The sequence below is a fragment of the Pelobates fuscus genome, chromosome 1 (assembly GCF_036172605.1).
Source record: "Pelobates fuscus isolate aPelFus1 chromosome 1, aPelFus1.pri, whole genome shotgun sequence".
Classification (NCBI taxonomy): Eukaryota; Metazoa; Chordata; class Amphibia; order Anura; family Pelobatidae; genus Pelobates; species Pelobates fuscus.
The window spans coordinates 193,610,824-193,628,865 of record NC_086317.1 but is presented as its reverse complement, the minus strand read 5'-3'; the positions used below and the strand labels follow the sequence as shown (position 1 = coordinate 193,628,865).

The window sequence follows — 18,042 nt, the reverse complement described above, 5'->3', positions numbered from 1 at the left end:
AAAACAAATCACAATATTATGTCTTACCTTGCTCACAATCTTTCCCTCCATAGCCCAAAGCACACTCACAAGAGTATCCATCCCAGCGATTTACACATGTCCCCCCATGCTGACATCGCTCTACCTCACATTGGTTCCTCTTGGCAGGGCAACCTGTAAGAGTGATGTTAAGGTTAGCCCAGCCTTTATATCTATATCTAAATGTGACAATACATATTTTTTTTAATTTTTATTAAAAAAACATCCCACAACGTATTCAATAAAGCTTTTTCCTCTGGTTTATACTTCTCTTACAAATTAAAAAAAAAAAAAATCCCATCTTCCCTCATTCCCCATAATGTGACTCTCTCTACATAGTCCTTTATATTTACGGTTTATACAATACCAGTAATAGTCCCATTATTGGCTATATATTCCTCCAGATCCATGGATTTGTTGTCGATCACCAGGTCTTTCATACAGCCCACAAAGTATCTGTGGGTAACTGGGAATCCTTCAGGAAGATTGGGAATGCCCCCCAGTAACAGAGGACCAGTAAGATCCAACGATCTGTATAACAAAGAAACAGTCTTACAAAACTAATACATCAGAAGAAAAAGAGAAACTGGAACATTCTTCATGAAAATTAATATATTTGTATACACCAATCTGGATTCAACTCTTTCTTTTCAATACAATACATATAAAAAAAATGCAAAAAAATTAATTATGAGTCATAAAAAAGAAACCATAAACAAATGTTTTTTTGGCAGTTGCAAATCCCAAAGTTGTACGGGTTCTCACTAAACAAGAAAGTGTATTTTTTTTTATAGTACTGCTTATGTTATCTAATAAGAGTTATGGCCACAACAAGTGTCTCAAAAAAAGGTTGGACTTATCAAGAAAATTATTATTATTATTTTATTTTTTTTTAAATCTATAACAGTTTTTAAAAATAAATAATATATTCGGTTGCTTTGACATGACAGATACACTTTGATTCTAAAGATTAACGGGAAGAAAACACACCGCAAAATAAGCAAAAATACACATTGTCTATATCTAAATAAGTGAAATCCTTTAACTCAATGGTTTTCAAATTAGTCCTAAAGAGACGCCTACCAGTCCAGGGTTTAAGGAGTGCAGAGTTGTCTCTAGGGTGTTTAATTTTAAACAAACAAACAAAAAGAATACACATGGACACAACTGGGTGATCTCTAAATCTTGGACTGGTAGGGGTTCCTTGAGGACTGGTTTGAAAACCACTGCTTTAACTGATGACTACCTAGCGCCCGGTAATGCGGCCAGCAGCAGCCCGCTCTATATGATCAATTCAACTTGATAGGGGGGGCGGCCAGACAAGCAGTAAAGCCACACACCAGCACCCACCCCCCAGACAAGCCACAAAAAGTGTCTCAGAGATGTATGGCACGTAAAACAGCTAAACTCTCAGAAACCATTCATGACATGACCAAAAGGGAGAGATGCCAAAGGGAGCGATGCAAGCCACACACCAGCACCCCCCCACCCCCTTACGAAGCGCCCTAGGCGGTCGCCTACTTAGCTTATAGGATGCGCTGGCCCTGAATTTATCAAACCAATTTTAAAACCAGGCCCTTGCAGCTCCATTTCCTGCAGGGAAATCTGACTAGTTGCACTGAGAATAGACATCTGGCGTCTCCTGCAGATGAATGGATGCAACACAGGCACCTAGGGACCAAGGTTCTAAAACAGTATGACAAATTACACTGGGAGGACACCAGGGCACTCCTTGACCAATAACCACAACAGCAGGTTGTTATGGGCATGGTGCTTGGAGTGTTCCTTTAATATGCTTCGCAATCTATGCAACCTGTAACAAGCACCACATTCCTGTTCTACCTTCTGTGATTTGCTTATTCACATCTTAGTTTTAGAAAGTGGGAGTTTTTTGGGTGAGAGACAGGTGTCATTATATCTTATTTCTCTCACACTCACATTCCCCATTCTCTCACACTCACTTCTTTGTTCCAGATTGCATCCCTTGTGCAGCACATGAGTAGTTCCCCAGAATGGATCCAAAGTGGAGGGACATTGTTGTATCACAATCATCTATTGTTACCACTGCCACCTTCTGCTCTGAGGGTCCTTGCAGGTCTCCAGACTTTCCCACAATTGGCTGAAAAAAACAGTATGCAATTAAAAAACGAAAAAATGCAATTCTCCAACTGCACCCTCCACAAGTCAGATCATAGATACAGACCATCCAGCAAAAAAAAAAAAAAGAAAAGGAAATACAATAGAAAAAGTCAATACAAAAAAAAAAAACTGTCAAATACACCACTGCGTGTCTCTTCTGTGACAAGACCATCTATGCTTTTGTAGATACATACCTTGTTATAGTAATGCAGATGAACAGTGTGCCATTGACCATCACTCACGCCTCCAGAAATATAAGGGGATACTGTAGTTGTAAATTCACCTAGGAGACAGACAAGCATATTGCTCTACATTGGAAGCTACAAAGTAATGAAAGTAAACTGTAAAGATATGCAAACTGTCTTTAGCATAACAATGTAGTGTTATAATTATTTTTATTATATCAGGGCCCCTGTATTCCACCTGCCAATTTGACATTAGTGGGTGGAATTTTAGCACTGGAGTTTGTCCCTTTGCCTGTGAGGATACTCCATGTTGTTGGCATAGCTACGGTACTTAGTATTTTTATGTGACAACATGCTGAACGAGAGACAGTAAGCCATTTGTAAGTAGTATCAAACAGACTGATAGTATAACATTTCTACATGAACAAAACATGTTGAACAAACTGATAATATAGAATAAATAATTCAACAAAGCAATTTTGGAAGCAAAATGGCTTATATTTACAGTGTTAGCAAGTATTAAAACTTGGACTTTAGCGGGAAGGAAAGGGTGCACATGCTTAGGAGTGTAGAGTGTTTGTAGTTCATACCTCCCAACATTTCAAACAGAAAAAGGGGGACACTTTCATTTTTGGGGTGTAAGTGGAGGGTGAATGGGGGATGGGGTTGCTCTGATAAATTTTAGGTGACTTACTAATATCAATTTATGTAACTAAAATGTAACGGAGAACAAGAACAATGTATCTTATTAATTTCTGAGCATATTTATTGTAGTTTAAAGACACATCACTGGGGGTATTATTGCTGTGAAGCTCTGTTATACATTCACTCACACCAACAATATGGAGCTCATAGAAAAGAGGGACATTTGGATAGAAGAGAAAGATTAGGGCCCAAAATAGGGACTGTCCCTCCAGAAAAGGGACACTAGGGATGTACGGCATTTTGTACTTTGTGAGTAGTAATGTGTGGAAGAGATTTCCGGGGTTATTTACTAGAGTGAGAAATAATTGTTAGGAATTCAAATTGAATTTCAATCTCAAAGGGCACTTTAGTCACCAAAACAACTGTAGCATAATGAAGACATTTTGGTGTATATATCATACCCCTGCAGTCTCACTGCTCAATTCTCTGCCATTTAGGAGTTAAATTACTTTGTTTATGCAGCCCTGGTCACATCTGTGACTTACACAGCCTTTCTAAATATTTCCTGTAAAGAATCATCTAATGTTTATACTTTCTTTATTGCAAATTCTGTTTAATTTAGAATTTTTTATCTACTGCTCAGTAAAAAGCTTGTTAGACAATAACTTTTTAAACCCCTTTCCGACCGCGGATGTACCAGGTACGTCCAACAAAAAATGGTCGTTAACGATCTAGGACGTACCTGGTACATCCACAGCAATCTATACACTTCAATAAATATACAAAGTGTTCTGTGTTGTAAGGCGCTTAAAATAGTGAAACTTAAAGTGCTCTCAGTTATAGCAGCTTTCACACAAAAATAGGAACTCTCTATTCCTATTACATCAAATACAAATAAAAAAAACCACTATTTAACAGATAAGTGCCAAATTAGTGAAGGTGTGTAGCGCTAAAAAGTGGATTACTTACTCCCAACTTATTGGGGATATAGTAGTTGTAAATGGCTGTATAAGAACAAAAGGGAAAAGTATATAGTGCAACACTGTTAAATTAAAAATGGAAATATATATTCCAAATTGGAAGCACTCACGTGGTTTAGAGCCTATTATGGATTGGCTCTAATCACTTGCGCCGTTGTGCACTTAAGGTGGCACACACCTTCTAGGTCCACGTGTAAGATGTTCCTCAGAAGCATGTAAAACAAAGAGGTATGGGGGAGACAGGGAGAATTGCCCTGGTGCAGAAATCCTTAATCAGGTAAGGTATAGTGTAAACACATATAGATGGCTTCTCACCTTAAAAAGAGCCTATCACTTGGCTCTAAGTGTATAAGCAGATGAGTCCAGTTCTAGGGTGACTCTACCCTTCTTTAAGCAGGATAAATGGTCCACCAAAGTGTAGATTCAATAAAATTTATATTTATTCCATTAGTGTAAAACTTTAAAAAATAAGTTGCAATACATACACAGTGGTGATAAGTCCAAAGTCCAATTGGACTTTGGACTTATCACCACTGTGTATGTATTGCAACTTATTTTTTAAAGTTTTACACTAATGGAATAAATATAAATTTTATTGAATCTACACTTTGGTGGACCATTTATCCTGCTTAAAGAAGGGTAGAGTCACCCTAGAACTGGACTCATCTGCTTATACCAAAAAAACAGAATACCAAGCAGTGAGTTTAGAGTGTGAGAAACATTAAACCAACACTTGATATAGGTGCAGCGCTTACAAAGTATAATGTAAATAATCCTTATGCACTTACCCCTTACAATAGGCACGGGGTGTACATGAAAAATAAACAAAGGAAATATATAGGGTAGTACTGTCAGATAACTTGATAATAGAGTGAAAAATATAAAAGGGGGAACTCACATTGTAAAGAGCCTTTTATACGGGTATAGGCTCTAAACACATCAACCAGTGTGCCTTTCAAGGTAGGCAGCAAAACCTAGGAATAGAAGATGCTCCTTTCTTCCTTCTGTCTGCGAATTATATCTCCAAAATAAAGCACAAAAGAAGACTCCTAGTGCAGATTTATCTTCAATTGAATATTGTAGAACACAGGTATAAATTTGGTGCTCACCTTTTATAGAGCCTTTTGGGGACTGGCTCTAAGTGCTGTAGGCACCAGTGTCAATTTAGAGGTGACACTTCCCTCAGGTGGATACCAGATGTATGGAGGAGATGGAGTAAGGGTATTTAAAAAATTACATTTATTGAAAATCACAAGAAAATATATATATATATATAAAATGCATACGAAGTAGCATGTATAAGTATACTACTACTAGAATGTCCAATCTCCTCTTCTCCCAGAAACGCGTTTCGCCGTCCTTATCGGCTTCCTCAGTCTGTACTTGTGAGTCTGCTGGTATCCAGTTTATAAATCATCCATTCGCGCCCTTTTCCTCGCCGTCCTGCAGCTGAATTTCATTTCCTGGTTAGATGCCGTCGCGTCACTTCCGGTTCGGCTTGTATTGCCGATACATCATTTCCGGGCTCCAGTTGTTCCTACAACTCCCAGCATGCTTCAGTTTGTACTTCCGTTTTTTTCGAACCTACATGCAGGTTCGAAAAAAACGGAAGTACAAACTGAAGCATGCTGGGAGTTGTAGGAACAACTGGAGCCCGGAAATGATGTATCGGCAATACAAGCCGAACCGGAAGTGACGCGACGGCATCTAACCAGGAAATGAAATTCAGCTGCAGGACGGCGAGGAAAAGGGCGCGAATGGATGATTTATAAACTGGATACCAGCAGACTCACAAGTACAGACTGAGGAAGCCGATAAGGACGGCGAAACGCGTTTCTGGGAGAAGAGGAGATTGGACATTCTAGTAGTAGTATACTTATACATGCTACTTCGTATGCATTTTATATATATATATATTTTCTTGTGATTTTCAATAAATGTAATTTTTTAAATACCCTTACTCCATCTCCTCCATACATCTGGTATCCACCTGAGGGAAGTGTCACCTCTAAATTGACACTGGTGCCTACAGCACTTAGAGCCAGTCCCCAAAAGGCTCTATAAAAGGTGAGCACCAAATTTATACCTGTGTTCTACAATATTCAATTGAAGATAAATCTGCACTAGGAGTCTTCTTTTGTGCTTTATTTTGGAGATATAATTCGCAGACAGAAGGAAGAAAGGAGCATCTTCTATTCCTAGGTTTTGCTGCCTACCTTGAAAGGCACACTGGTTGATGTGTTTAGAGCCTATACCCGTATAAAAGGCTCTTTACAATGTGAGTTCCCCCTTTTATATTTTTCACTCTATTATCAAGTTATCTGACAGTACTACCCTATATATTTCCTTTGTTTATTTTTCATGTACACCCCGTGCCTATTGTAAGGGGTAAGTGCATAAGGATTATTTACATTATACTTTGTAAGCGCTGCACCTATATCAAGTGTTGGTTTAATGTTTCTCACACTCTAAACTCACTGCTTGGTATTCTGTTTTTTTGGTTTCAACATTTTAGTGGTTTTGGAGTATCCACTATAAGTGCATATAGCAGCTACACTAAATAAGTTTGCACCAAATAAGCGTTAAGCGCCTTATAGCCACACCTTCTTTGTATCTTTTCATCTGCTTATACACTTAGAGCCAAGTGATAGGCTCTTTTTAAGGTGAGAAGCCATCTATATGTGTTTACACTATACCTTACCTGATTAAGGATTTCTGCACCAGGGCAATTCTCCCTGTCTCCCCCCTACCTCTTTGTTTTACATGCTTCTGAGGAACATCTTACACGTGGACCTAGAAGGTGTGTGCCACCTTAAGTGCACAACGGCGCAAGTGATTAGAGCCAATCCATAATAGGCTCTAAACCACGTGAGTGCTTCCAATTTGGAATATATATTTCCATTTTTAATTTAACAGTGTTGCACTATATACTTTTCCCTTTTGTTCTTATACAGCCATTTACAACTACTATATCCCCAATAAGTTGGGAGTAAGTAATCCACTTTTTAGCGCTACACACCTTCACTAATTTGGCACTTATCTGTTAAATAGTGGTTTCAATCTATACACTTACCTGATCGCTGGCAATCCTTTGCCGGCGCTAGCGATGTGGGGACTTGCCTGGCATCCCAGGTAGTCTCCCTGTGACTGATCCGGCCCCCCAGGCCATGTGATCGCGGGTTCCTCGCGATCACATAGCCGGAATAGCCGGCTTGTGCAGTGCCTGCAGGAGGCCTGCCTGAGCTCTCAGGAAGTCCCCCTAGAGCCTGAATTTTTTTTTTTTAAAGTTAATCAAAGTTAAATAAAAGTTTATAAAGTAAATAATCCCCCTGCAGTAGTCCTGGCCACACTGGCCTTTCAGGGCCATATGATCACCATCATCAAGGAATCTATGGAGCTGCCAGCATGGGGACTGTCTGAGCTGTCAGGCAGTCCCCCAGGCTGCTAAAAAAAGTAAAAAAATAAATAAATAATTAAATAATAAACTGAATGTATTATACAATAATGTATTATACAATAATTAAAGCATTTTATAATATATTATACATATATAATACATATATATGATTTCATTATACGTGTACTTTGAGATATATACTCATATATCTCAAAATACACTTATAATGAAATCATATATATGCATTATAAATGGTAAAATCAGATAAAGGAAAGGTAGCACCACTAAAATATAAATGTGATATACTACTATCACATATGACAAACTGGAGAAGTAGAAAATATATGCACAATAGCTAAAAGTCAAAAATTAAAAAGTCTATAAAGTGGATAAATCCAAAGTCAACACTAGAGTAAATAGCTCTATCAAACGTGAGATTCTCTATACTGTATTCTACCCTTATCTGGGACATACTGCACCCTAAGTAGTCATCTTTAGCTATTTCATATGAACTCCAAGAACTGAGGAATACACCTACTATCAAGATTGTACCATCCTCCATGGACAGGTTCCCTACTCTGGATTTATCCACCTTATAGACTTTTTAATTTTGGACTTTTAGCTATTGTGCATAGTTTTTCTACTTCTCCAGTTTGTCATATGTGATAGTAGTATACTACATTTATATTTTAGTGGCGCTACCTTTCCTTTATCTGATTTTACCATTTATGTTATAGGGCCTGTGAGGGAGCCCTAATTTTAGGTGTGCTGCCACCCATTTATTTATCTTTTTTTTTTGTGTGTGTGTTGTTTAGATAGAGAGCGCTGATCCACTTCCTCATGCAGGACTCATCAAATCCAAGTATCACCTTGGCATCGTCTCAAATCGGTTTCACTTGAATCAAGTATACAAGATCATATTTCACAGGCTTTTTCTTTCAATGTGAATTCCATGTCTTTTTCCCCACATACTATGAAATCTATGTCATATCACTTAGGTCAGTGAGAACGGAGCAAAGCCAAGCTATATGTTCCTTTTTTGTTATTTAGATTTAAATGTACAGCGCTGTGGAATATGTTGGAACTTTATAAATACCACTAATCAGGGCCGCCATCAGGGGGTGACAACCATGACGGTCCCCACGTGTAGCGGCGGAACTGCCGCCGGTGCAGTTGCACTGGGGGTCCGCACGCTGATGGGGCCTATCTGGTGGCCCACACACTTAGGGCCACCCGATGGGCCCTATATCTTCAGGGGCCCGGTCAGCGCTGTGGCCGTGTAATAGCGCGAAAAACGCAGCCGTAAGGCAAGTGCCTCTGGGAGGAAGTGGTCACTTCCTGCCAGCTCACTCCGCGCAGGAGGAGAGCCAGCCAGGCAGTGAAGAGGGAGAGCCAGCCGACTCCCATCAGCCCAAGCCACCCTCCTGCAAAGAAAAGGTAAGAGACAGGAGGGTGGCTGAAAAATGAGCTGTGTGTTTGTGTGTATGCATGCATGTATGTATGTCTGTTATTATGAATGTATGTCTGTATGTCATTATAAATGTATGTCTGTATGAATGTATGCCTGTAGGTGTCTGTATGTATGTATATATATATCCTGACGAAAGTCCTGACACAGGACTGAAACGTTGAAGTTTTTATGGCAGTTGCCGAATAAAATTTACTTATTTTCTACATTGAAAGAAGTCCTTGGAGTGCTTTTCCTACCTTTGATCTTTATAAAATTTGCTGACAAGCACCGGGCTATACCTACATCTTTACAGGAGTGCAAGCATTGGACAATATTATATATATATATATGAATGTATGTATGTCTGTATGCCATTTAAATGTATGTATGTGTCTGTATGTTCTTATGCATGTGGGTCTGTATGTATGTAAGTATGTGTCTGTCTGTCACTGTGTATGCCTTTGTGTATGTCTCAGTATGTGTGTGTCAGTATATATGCCTATATGTCTGTTTCAGTATGTGTGTCTCTTAGTAGTGTGTCTCTGTGTGTGTCTGTGTGCGTTTGTATCAGTGCGTTTGTGTCTGTGTGTGTATTCCTGTGGGCGGGGTTTGGAGGTGGACCCCGAGGGGGCCCAGACCCTAAGCTGATTTAGGGGCCCCAAAATTTCTGGTGGCTAATAAATGCCACTAATAAATAAATGCTCTCTCAAATGGAGTTATTTAAGAATTTGGGTGACTTGTTAGAAAGTTCTGCAAAAATGTATTTATCAACATCGAATTTGAGATTTTAGACTCAGAAAAGGCAGAATGTAGGTATTGTTTGGCCATTTTCTATACCACCACTCAAATCTTAGACTATATCTTTTTTCTTGTAGTGCAAATGGACAGGTTACAGAGAATGGATTTTAGAAAAGATGGTCTCAAGGACAGCGAGCTTGTTAAGCATCAAGTTTACTGCATTTTTATGTGTGGAAGGTTGTTGATCAAGTGAACTGAACTGAGTCTTCAATATCCCCCAGGTTACATGCCCAGCCAGTGTTTTCCACTAGAACATTTGTTCCACCCAGTAATATAATATAAAAAAAAGAAAAAATCTCAGGCTCTCACTGTGATTGTATCCAGGCAGGTTTATTTGCAACGTTTCGACCTGGACACAATCACAGTGAGTGCCTGAGATTTTTTCTTTTTATGCATATTCCGTGTGTTTTTTTGCCGACCCATGCTCAGTAGCACCCTGGATTGTAATATTGTGGCTGAGTGCGACCCTATCTTTTTTCCACCCAGTAATACAATATCACATTAGGAACCACAAGATCCCCTATGAATTTAAGTCTATACAGCAAAGTTTTGGGGGGAAAAACTTGCTTGTTTGTTGTGCTATATTAAATGGGATATATCCTTTTGAATATACAGTGTCCAATGAACTAATGCAACTAGAAGTAATTTGAAGTTATAACATTTTTGCGAAGACAAGCATTTTTACAATATATACTCAGTAATGAGAGAAGTACTGTAGTGTTTTCATGCCTTTAAAACAAAGACCTTTTAAAGGAACACTCCAAATACCATAACCACTACACTATGATGCACTCAGCAGAGGAGGCTCTCTAATTAGGCGATTTAGGCGGCCGCCTAAGGTCCCGCGCTGGTTGAGGCTTTAGGGCCACCTAAATCACCAAAGAGTGACTTGTCGGATCGTCAGTCTATGACCTAGCACCTGATAATGGGAGGGGGCCCGGCGGCTTGCTCTTTATGCTGCTGCGTGCGAGGCCCCTCTACTTGGTCTGCCTTGAGGTAGAGCACGGCCGGCCTCCGGTCTGCAGCTCCGCTGCGTGTGAGCTGTAGACTGTAAAGTGTCTTGCATGGTATCACATGGTCTGTAACTTGGCTCCCAGCGCAGCTGCAGACCGGATAGGGAGCTCACTGGACCACCAGGGAGAGTGACAGCCCACCAGACAACAAGTACACTGGACCACCAGTGTCAACCACCTGTTGCCAGCCCCTCCCTCCCACACCCCTCTGCCACCTGTCACCCCCTCCGTTCCGCAATTCTGACACCCCATAACTCTGCAACCTGCCCCTCCCTCACTCTGCCACCTATCACCCCCTCCTTCCCCCACATGCCAATTCCTAACTCTGCCACCTGTCACCACCTCCCTCCCACACTCTGTCACCTCCTCCCTCCCTCTGTCCCCCCCTCACTCTGCCCCGTCACCCACACTCTGCCACCTGTCACTCCTCACTCTGCTACCGATCACCCCCTCCCTCCCTCTGTCACCCTCTCACTCTGCCACCCAATCCCACACTTTGCCACCTGTCACCCACTCACTCTGTCACACCTCCCTCACTCTGCCACCTGTCACCTCCTAACTCTGACATCTGTCACCGCCTACCACCTTCACTCTGTCCCCCCTCCCTCCCTCACTCTGTCATCCCCTTCCTCCCATATTCTGTCACCTGTGTCCTCCTTCCTCACTCTGTCACCCCCTAACTCTGCCACCTGTCATTACCTCACTCTGTCCCCTGTCAGTCCTTTCCACACTCTGCCACCTGTCAGTGTGTGTTTGTCAGTGAGTGAGGGTGCGTCTGTCAGTGAGTGAGTGTGAGTGTCAGTATGTAGCTGTGTATGCCTGTTAATGAGTATGTCTGTCAGTGAGTGTGTCTGTCATTGAGTTAGTATGTCTGTCTGTCAGTGAGGAAGTATGTCTGTCAGTGAGTATGTCTGTCAGTAAGTGTGTGTGTCAGTGAGTGGGTGTGTCAGTGTGTGGGTGTGTGTCTGTCAGTAAGTGTGTCTGTGAATGTTTGTGTCTGTCAGTGACTTAGTATGTGTCTGACAGTGAGTGTGTCTGTCAGTGTTTGTGTGTGTGGGTATGTGTGTCTGTCAATTAGTGATTGTGTGTCTGTCAGTGAGTGTGTCTGTGAATGTGTTGGTCAGTGAAGTGAGTGACAGTGAGTGTGTGTCTGTTAGTGACTTAGTATGTGTCTGACTGTGTGTGTCTGTCAGTGAGTGTGTGTCTGTCAGTCAGTGACAGTGTGTGTGTGTCTGTCAGTGAGTTTGTCTGTGTGTGTAATTATATATTAAATTCACCAAATTAATTGAATACATCATTTATTACAGCAATATGTATTTGTGTACTAGTGTGTATATGTGTGCATGTATTTATTGTGTGTGTCCATGTCTGCAATGAGAGGGTGGGATGTTATGGGCAATGCAAAAGTAAAGTTGCAAGCAACATATATATTATTTGTGTACATACATACATGCCACCAAGGAGCTTGTCCATGCTCCAGTAATTTCCAGCATGAATTATTGTAACCCTCTCCTAATTGGTCTACCCAAAAGCCATATTGCCCTGCTACGTTCTGTAATGAATGCTGCCGCCAGACTGATTTTCCTCTCTACTCGGTCCTCTCACCCCTCTGTCAGTCCTTACATTGGCTTCCTGTATCCTATAGGAGTCAATTCAAAGTGCTAACCCATACATATAAAGCACTGAACAATTCTAGCCCCTCTCATATCTCTTCACAGATCCATAGGTATGCCCCTTCTCGGTCTCTCTACTCCGTGACCTTCTCCTGTCCGCTACTCGCACCCGTATGGGCAACTCACGCTTGCTATTCCTATGGAATAGCCTGCCTACCGCCATCAGACTCTCCCCTACTCTTCAATCGTGTAAAAAGTGCCTCTTTAGGAAAGCTTATGGCCTCCCAGAGTAACCTCTACCTTACATACCTGTCTCTTGCCCTCTCCTATAGGGCAGCACTCTACTCTCTCCTCCAGCTCTGCTTTAGTCCCACCTTTTTTGATTGCTATTTCCTATCCTAAGGTGTTTTATACCCCACTTCCTATAGACTGTAAGCTCGTTTGAGCAGGGTCCTCTTCAACCTATCGTTCCTGTAGGTTTTGTTGTAATTGTCCTATTTATAGTTAAATCCCCCCTCTCATAATATTGTAAAGCGCTACGGAATCTGTTGGGGGTATATAAATGGCAGTAATCGGAAAACACATATATGATAATATACATAAAGAATTATAGAATATATAGGGAAAATATAATCATAGCACCTGTGTGCACGTTGCTGCGCCCCAAGGTGCAACGGCACACAGTTTGGGAACCGTTGCCTTATCCATTATATACAGGGTAGCCACAGGCTGCCAAACTAGGAATGTTAAATTAGGCTCAGAGAGATCAGTGGTACATGGGGAATACTACTGATACGCCAAAAGGCGCGTCGGGTTCTTTCTTTTTTGCACCTCACTATGCGCGTGTAGACCACTAACTATGGGTATCACTTGTTTGTTACTTTAAATGCACTTTTAGTTACCCTTGGGCTAGATGCTTCAGGTAGGCACTACTGGAAATCCCACGGTGCCGAGGTACCTAGATTAAGTTTGTTTGGCTAGAATTGTGAGGCTTATGCTTGTCCCTTTTTTCTCTTTTTGTTATTGGACAGCTAAAGTAAAGGGGGAACCTTTCTTACTGTATTTCTTCCCCACTACTCTTTCCTTTCTGTCAAGCACCAGGATCCTTAGCTGCTATTAGGAATTTTTAGCCCTATTAGGGGGCTTACTTATATTATTGTGTTTTTCTCTAACACACATTACCTTGATCCTATAATCTATCTGGTGACTCTATAGTTTTTTTATCTTGGATTTTAGACCAGCCTTTAGCAGACATAGCTCATATAGCAATCACCATACCAGGTAGCACTGATCTCTCTAAGCCTAATTTACCCTTCCTTGTTTGGCAGCCTGTGGCTACCTTGCACATAACGGTTAAAGTTTTTTCCTCTCGGGTGTTATTGAACTTTTATGGTATGTTATGGTTTAAAGGGATCCTATAGTGCCAGGAAAACAATAGGGTCCTGGCACTATAGGGTCCTGGAGTGCCCCCTCCTTTGTGAGATTTAGAACTGCAATGTGAACATTTCGGTTCTCTGGAACTCCAATGTTTTACATTGCAGCACTAAGTGCAAAAGGGACACTGCACCCAGACCACTTCAATGAGCAGAAGTGGTTGGGTGCCTATAGTGTCCCTTTAAGTTACACTGTATGCACCAAGACCACTTCTGCCCATTGGAGTGGTCTGGGTGCCAACTCCCACTACTCTTAACCCTGCAAGTGTAATTATTGCATTTTTTTTTTAATTCTTTATTTTTGTTTCAGCATCCGTTACGGCAGGAAAAACATTGGTAGGCCCACGCAGGGGCCTCTTATCGACATATTAAATAGTGCATTAAACAGAATATAAATGGTGGTGTTACATACATATTCTTAATAGAGTGCCGTTCGGTGCTGATTTTCAATTATCCGGGCGTTGTTAGCCCAAGTATTAAACATAAACAAAAACATGAACATCGGTGAGGTCATGGCATTTCAGTATTTGGTTTCGTGACATATGAACCAGTTAACGTTGTGCGGGTCTGAGTTTTGTTTGGTGGGTGAAGCGTCCCTGCGTTTGTCAGTGTAGCGCTTAGTGCGGTTCTGTTTGTCGATGCAGAGTAAGCTCACACCGCTTAAGTCGTTGCGTCTGTGTCGACCCAGTCGAGATTGTTTTGATATTCTGTTAACAAGGCTGGTGTACTGATTGATTGGTCATATAGGAAGTGGGGGAGGGTAGGGGATGGGGTTGCAGGTTGAGGGGGGGGGGATTAGGGGGGAGGGTTGCTGTGCTCGTCGGGGCGCCCGGCGGGTATAGGTACGCCGAGCCGCAGCTCGTCCTTCTCTGATTCTCTGGAGTTATTCATTGGTATAGGTTTCCCAGGGTTGCCAGGTTTTTTGGAATGATTTTTCCGTATTTCTTATTTGGGCTGTAAGTTTGTCCATTAAGTATGTGTCTTTAATTTTAACTATCACGTCGTTGTCTGTGGGGACCGTGGGCTTTAGCCACGACTGTGCTATTGCTCTTCTAGCTGCCAGTGTGAGTTTATTCAGAAGTTGTTGTTCTTTTTTGGACAGGCCGTCGGTTGGCCGGGAAAGAAGGATCGCCCAGGGATCTAGGTCTATGTGTCGTGTGAGGACCTCCTGGAGTAGTGATTGGATTCTCTTCCAGAATTTGGCTACCTCAGGGCATTCCCACCACATGTGGACAAAGGTGCCCTTGCCGCCGCATCCCTTCCAACATGTGTCGTTGTTTCCCCCATTTTATGGAGCTGAACAGGTGTGGTGTACCACCTCATGAGCATCTTGTAGGATTGCTCCTGATGTAGCACACAAATTGATGTTTTTGCCGTCGCTTCCCATATGTCTACCCAGTCTTCCCCCTCTAGTGCTCCCCCTAGGTCTGCCTCCCACTGGTGTATGTATTTTGGGTCAACAGTTCCCTTTTCTGGGGCGCTGAGCTGTGCGTAAATAGTCGTGATCATCCCTTTTTGGATTATTTCGGCGTTACACATCCGTTCATAGAATGTCATAGGGGTTTGGGCTGCTTTCTTTATATTTGGGTGTTTGGCAAAGTCTCGCAACTGTACGTATTGGAAGACGTCCTTGGTTGTTAGGGGTGCTGTGGTTTTTAGGGTTTCGAAGGTTTTGAAGGAATCCCCGTCATACATATGCTTGTATCTTTGCATTCCTGTGCTTTCTATCCCCCTAAAGTCTTGTGCGCTCAGCCCGGGCCCAAACGCTTTGTTCCGTAGGTACGGAGTCAGCGGTGAGGGTGTGTGTTTCAGGGCGTACTTGGTAGCCGTCAAGTCCCAGATCCTTATGGAGTTAAGGATCGCTGGGCAAGTTGTACGCAAGGTCGGGCGGTCTTGTTTGGGCACCCATATCCAGAATTGTGGGAGGTCAGTGCACATTAGTTTTGTCTCTAGATCCACCCACCTATGTGCGCCTTCCGGTGTATGCCATGCTACTATCTGGGCCAGTTGGGCTGCCAGGTAATATTGATGCAGGTTCGGGAGTCCCAACCCACCCCTCGCTTTAGGTCGGTACAATGTCTGTCGAGCTATCCTGTGTCTTTTCTGCGCCCAGATAAAATTGTCTATGTGTGAGTTGTTTTTTTATAAAGTGCAATAATTACCTTGCAGGGTTAACTCCACCTCTAGTGGCTGTCTACTAGACAGCCACTAGAGGGCACTTCCTGCTCCATAGCACAGGAAACCTGTGCTAGAGTGTCGCTGGACGTCCTCACGCTGTGTGAGGACCTCCAGCTTCGCTCAATTTCCCATAAGAAAGCACTGAAAAGCATTTTCAATGCTTTCCTATGGAGAGCTCTAATGCGCATGCACAGCATTGCCACGCATGCGCATTAGGTCTCCTCAGCCGGCGGGCGGGATCAGTCTCGCCCACTGGCTGACGTAATCACTGGGAGGCGCGGCGGCGAGCAGAAACCACCGTCGAGGGACATCGGCAGGGTCTCAGGTAAGTGACCTGAAGGGGTTTTCCCCCCTTCAGCTACCGGGGGATGGGTGGTGGGAGGGAGAGGGGACCTGCAGTGCCAGGAAAACGGATTGTTTTCCTGGCACTGGAGTTTCCCTTTAAGTCATGTTATACAATAAAGGTTGCTTTTATATTCACTGTCTTCCCCTCCTGAAGTGCCTTAGTACACTTCCGATGTTTTCTGCTTAGGTTACATAAGTGGTTATTGTAGGTAAGGTTATTCCCTTTATTCAGGTAAGTGCTGTTGCCACACTGCCCCTTGTGGATTTTTACTCTGGGCAGTGCACCAACAGATCTGTTTTATACTATTGACTATATATGCCATAACTACAGTCAGAGAGCTCACAAAGCAGCGGCATAGGGAGCCATGACAATGCAAACCTCTGAAAATGAATACAGAGACTACCTCTCTGTATCCAACGCTGCAAGCCCACCATTCAATATCTACAGCTCCCCTAATTTATTCACTAATGGTGTTCATGGGGGCCTCATGTTTGAGTTTCGCCTAAGGCCTCGCAAAGTCTAGAGCCGCTCCTCATGCAGTGGTTATGGTTCTTGGAGTGTTCCTTTAAAAGAGTGCAAGGTGGTTGTGCATGCTACAGCAAAGTCTATTCCTAGTATTCACAGCACACAATAAGGTTTGCAATGAGTAACAGTTGAAATTTGAAACCCTGTATTGTTATAAAAAATCATATAAAGGAGGCGGAGCCGAAACGCCGAAGCGAGCGGACACGAAACCTTGGAGCTCCGACGATTACCCGGGGAAAAAACGCCTAAAACACCCCATCTTCATACCCCAAGCGTCTAGAAATCACCCCGACACCAGATGGGGCGTAAAGGGAAGAAAATTATGCCCAACAAGCCTACCTCGGGGCTGACAATCGGGGAAATGTGGAGGCAAGCACAGGGCGCAATCGAAACAAACATGGCGACATTGCATGGCGGGTGCTCAGATTTCTCTGACGAAATGTCAGACGACGCAGAGGAATTACACCTGCGGGCTCCCAACCTGCCACAGAAGGCTAAACAACGCGGTGCAGAACCTGACACAGAGCCTGTTACCACAGCAGTGTTGAAAACATTATTGGCAGACCTGCAGAAAAACATCCATGAGGATGTAGCAGCACTCCGCGCGGATCTACGAGGCCTGTCAGGCCGCATCACCAAACTTGAGGGATCCTCCCAATCCCAGGCCCAGGACATCGCGGCAATGCAACAGTCCATGCAAGACCTGCACAGCCAAACACAGCACTATGAACGTCGCCTAGCGATTCAGGAAGACGCCATGAGGAGATCCAACATAAAGATCAGGGGAGTCCTGGAAAATGTACTGGAGGCCGAATTACCAATACTCATGGGGCGCCTGCTACCGGCACTGCTGCCACACAGGCAAACTACACCAATTACCCTGAATGAGGTATATAGGATCCCCAAACCGGCAGGTGCACCGACCACAGCCACAAGGGACGTCATCCTCACCCTCCGCAACAGCAACGATAAGGCAACGATCCTCTCTGCACTCCGCGGTAGAACCCCCTTCCGCTTCGAGGGTATGGAGCTATCATTCTATTCGGACCTATCCAGGGGCACTTTAGCCTGGCGCAGGTCGCTTAGACCACTAACCACAGTGCTTCAACACCACAAAATCAACTACCGCTGGCGATCCGCCAGGACACTGGTGGTACTACAGGGGGCAAACACACATATCATCCAGGACATACAGGAAGCCCCGGCCATACTGCGTACCCTGGGTTTGCCCCAAGACTCTATCTCTTCAGAGGCGCCTACTGCCAACAATTCACCATCTCACACTCATGCCTGGAACCCAGGCCGAATCACTCCATTCATCC

At 43.1% G+C, this 18,042-nt stretch overlaps 1 protein-coding gene across 2 annotated transcripts in view; it reads right to left on the bottom strand.

Moving 5' to 3' along the window:
- Window positions 1-18,042, bottom strand: part of CELSR2 (cadherin EGF LAG seven-pass G-type receptor 2) — a 139,192-nt gene that overhangs the window by 80,323 nt on the left and 40,827 nt on the right. For both annotated transcript variants that reach the window (XM_063453195.1, XM_063453196.1), the window contains exons 6-9: window positions 2,352-2,440; window positions 1,980-2,137; window positions 386-549; window positions 28-153 (exon numbers count right to left, since the gene is read on the bottom strand). In XM_063453195.1, the coding sequence (XP_063309265.1) occupies window positions 28-153; window positions 386-549; window positions 1,980-2,137; window positions 2,352-2,440 (537 nt within the window). The remainder of the gene's footprint in view (window positions 1-27; window positions 154-385; window positions 550-1,979; window positions 2,138-2,351; window positions 2,441-18,042) is intronic.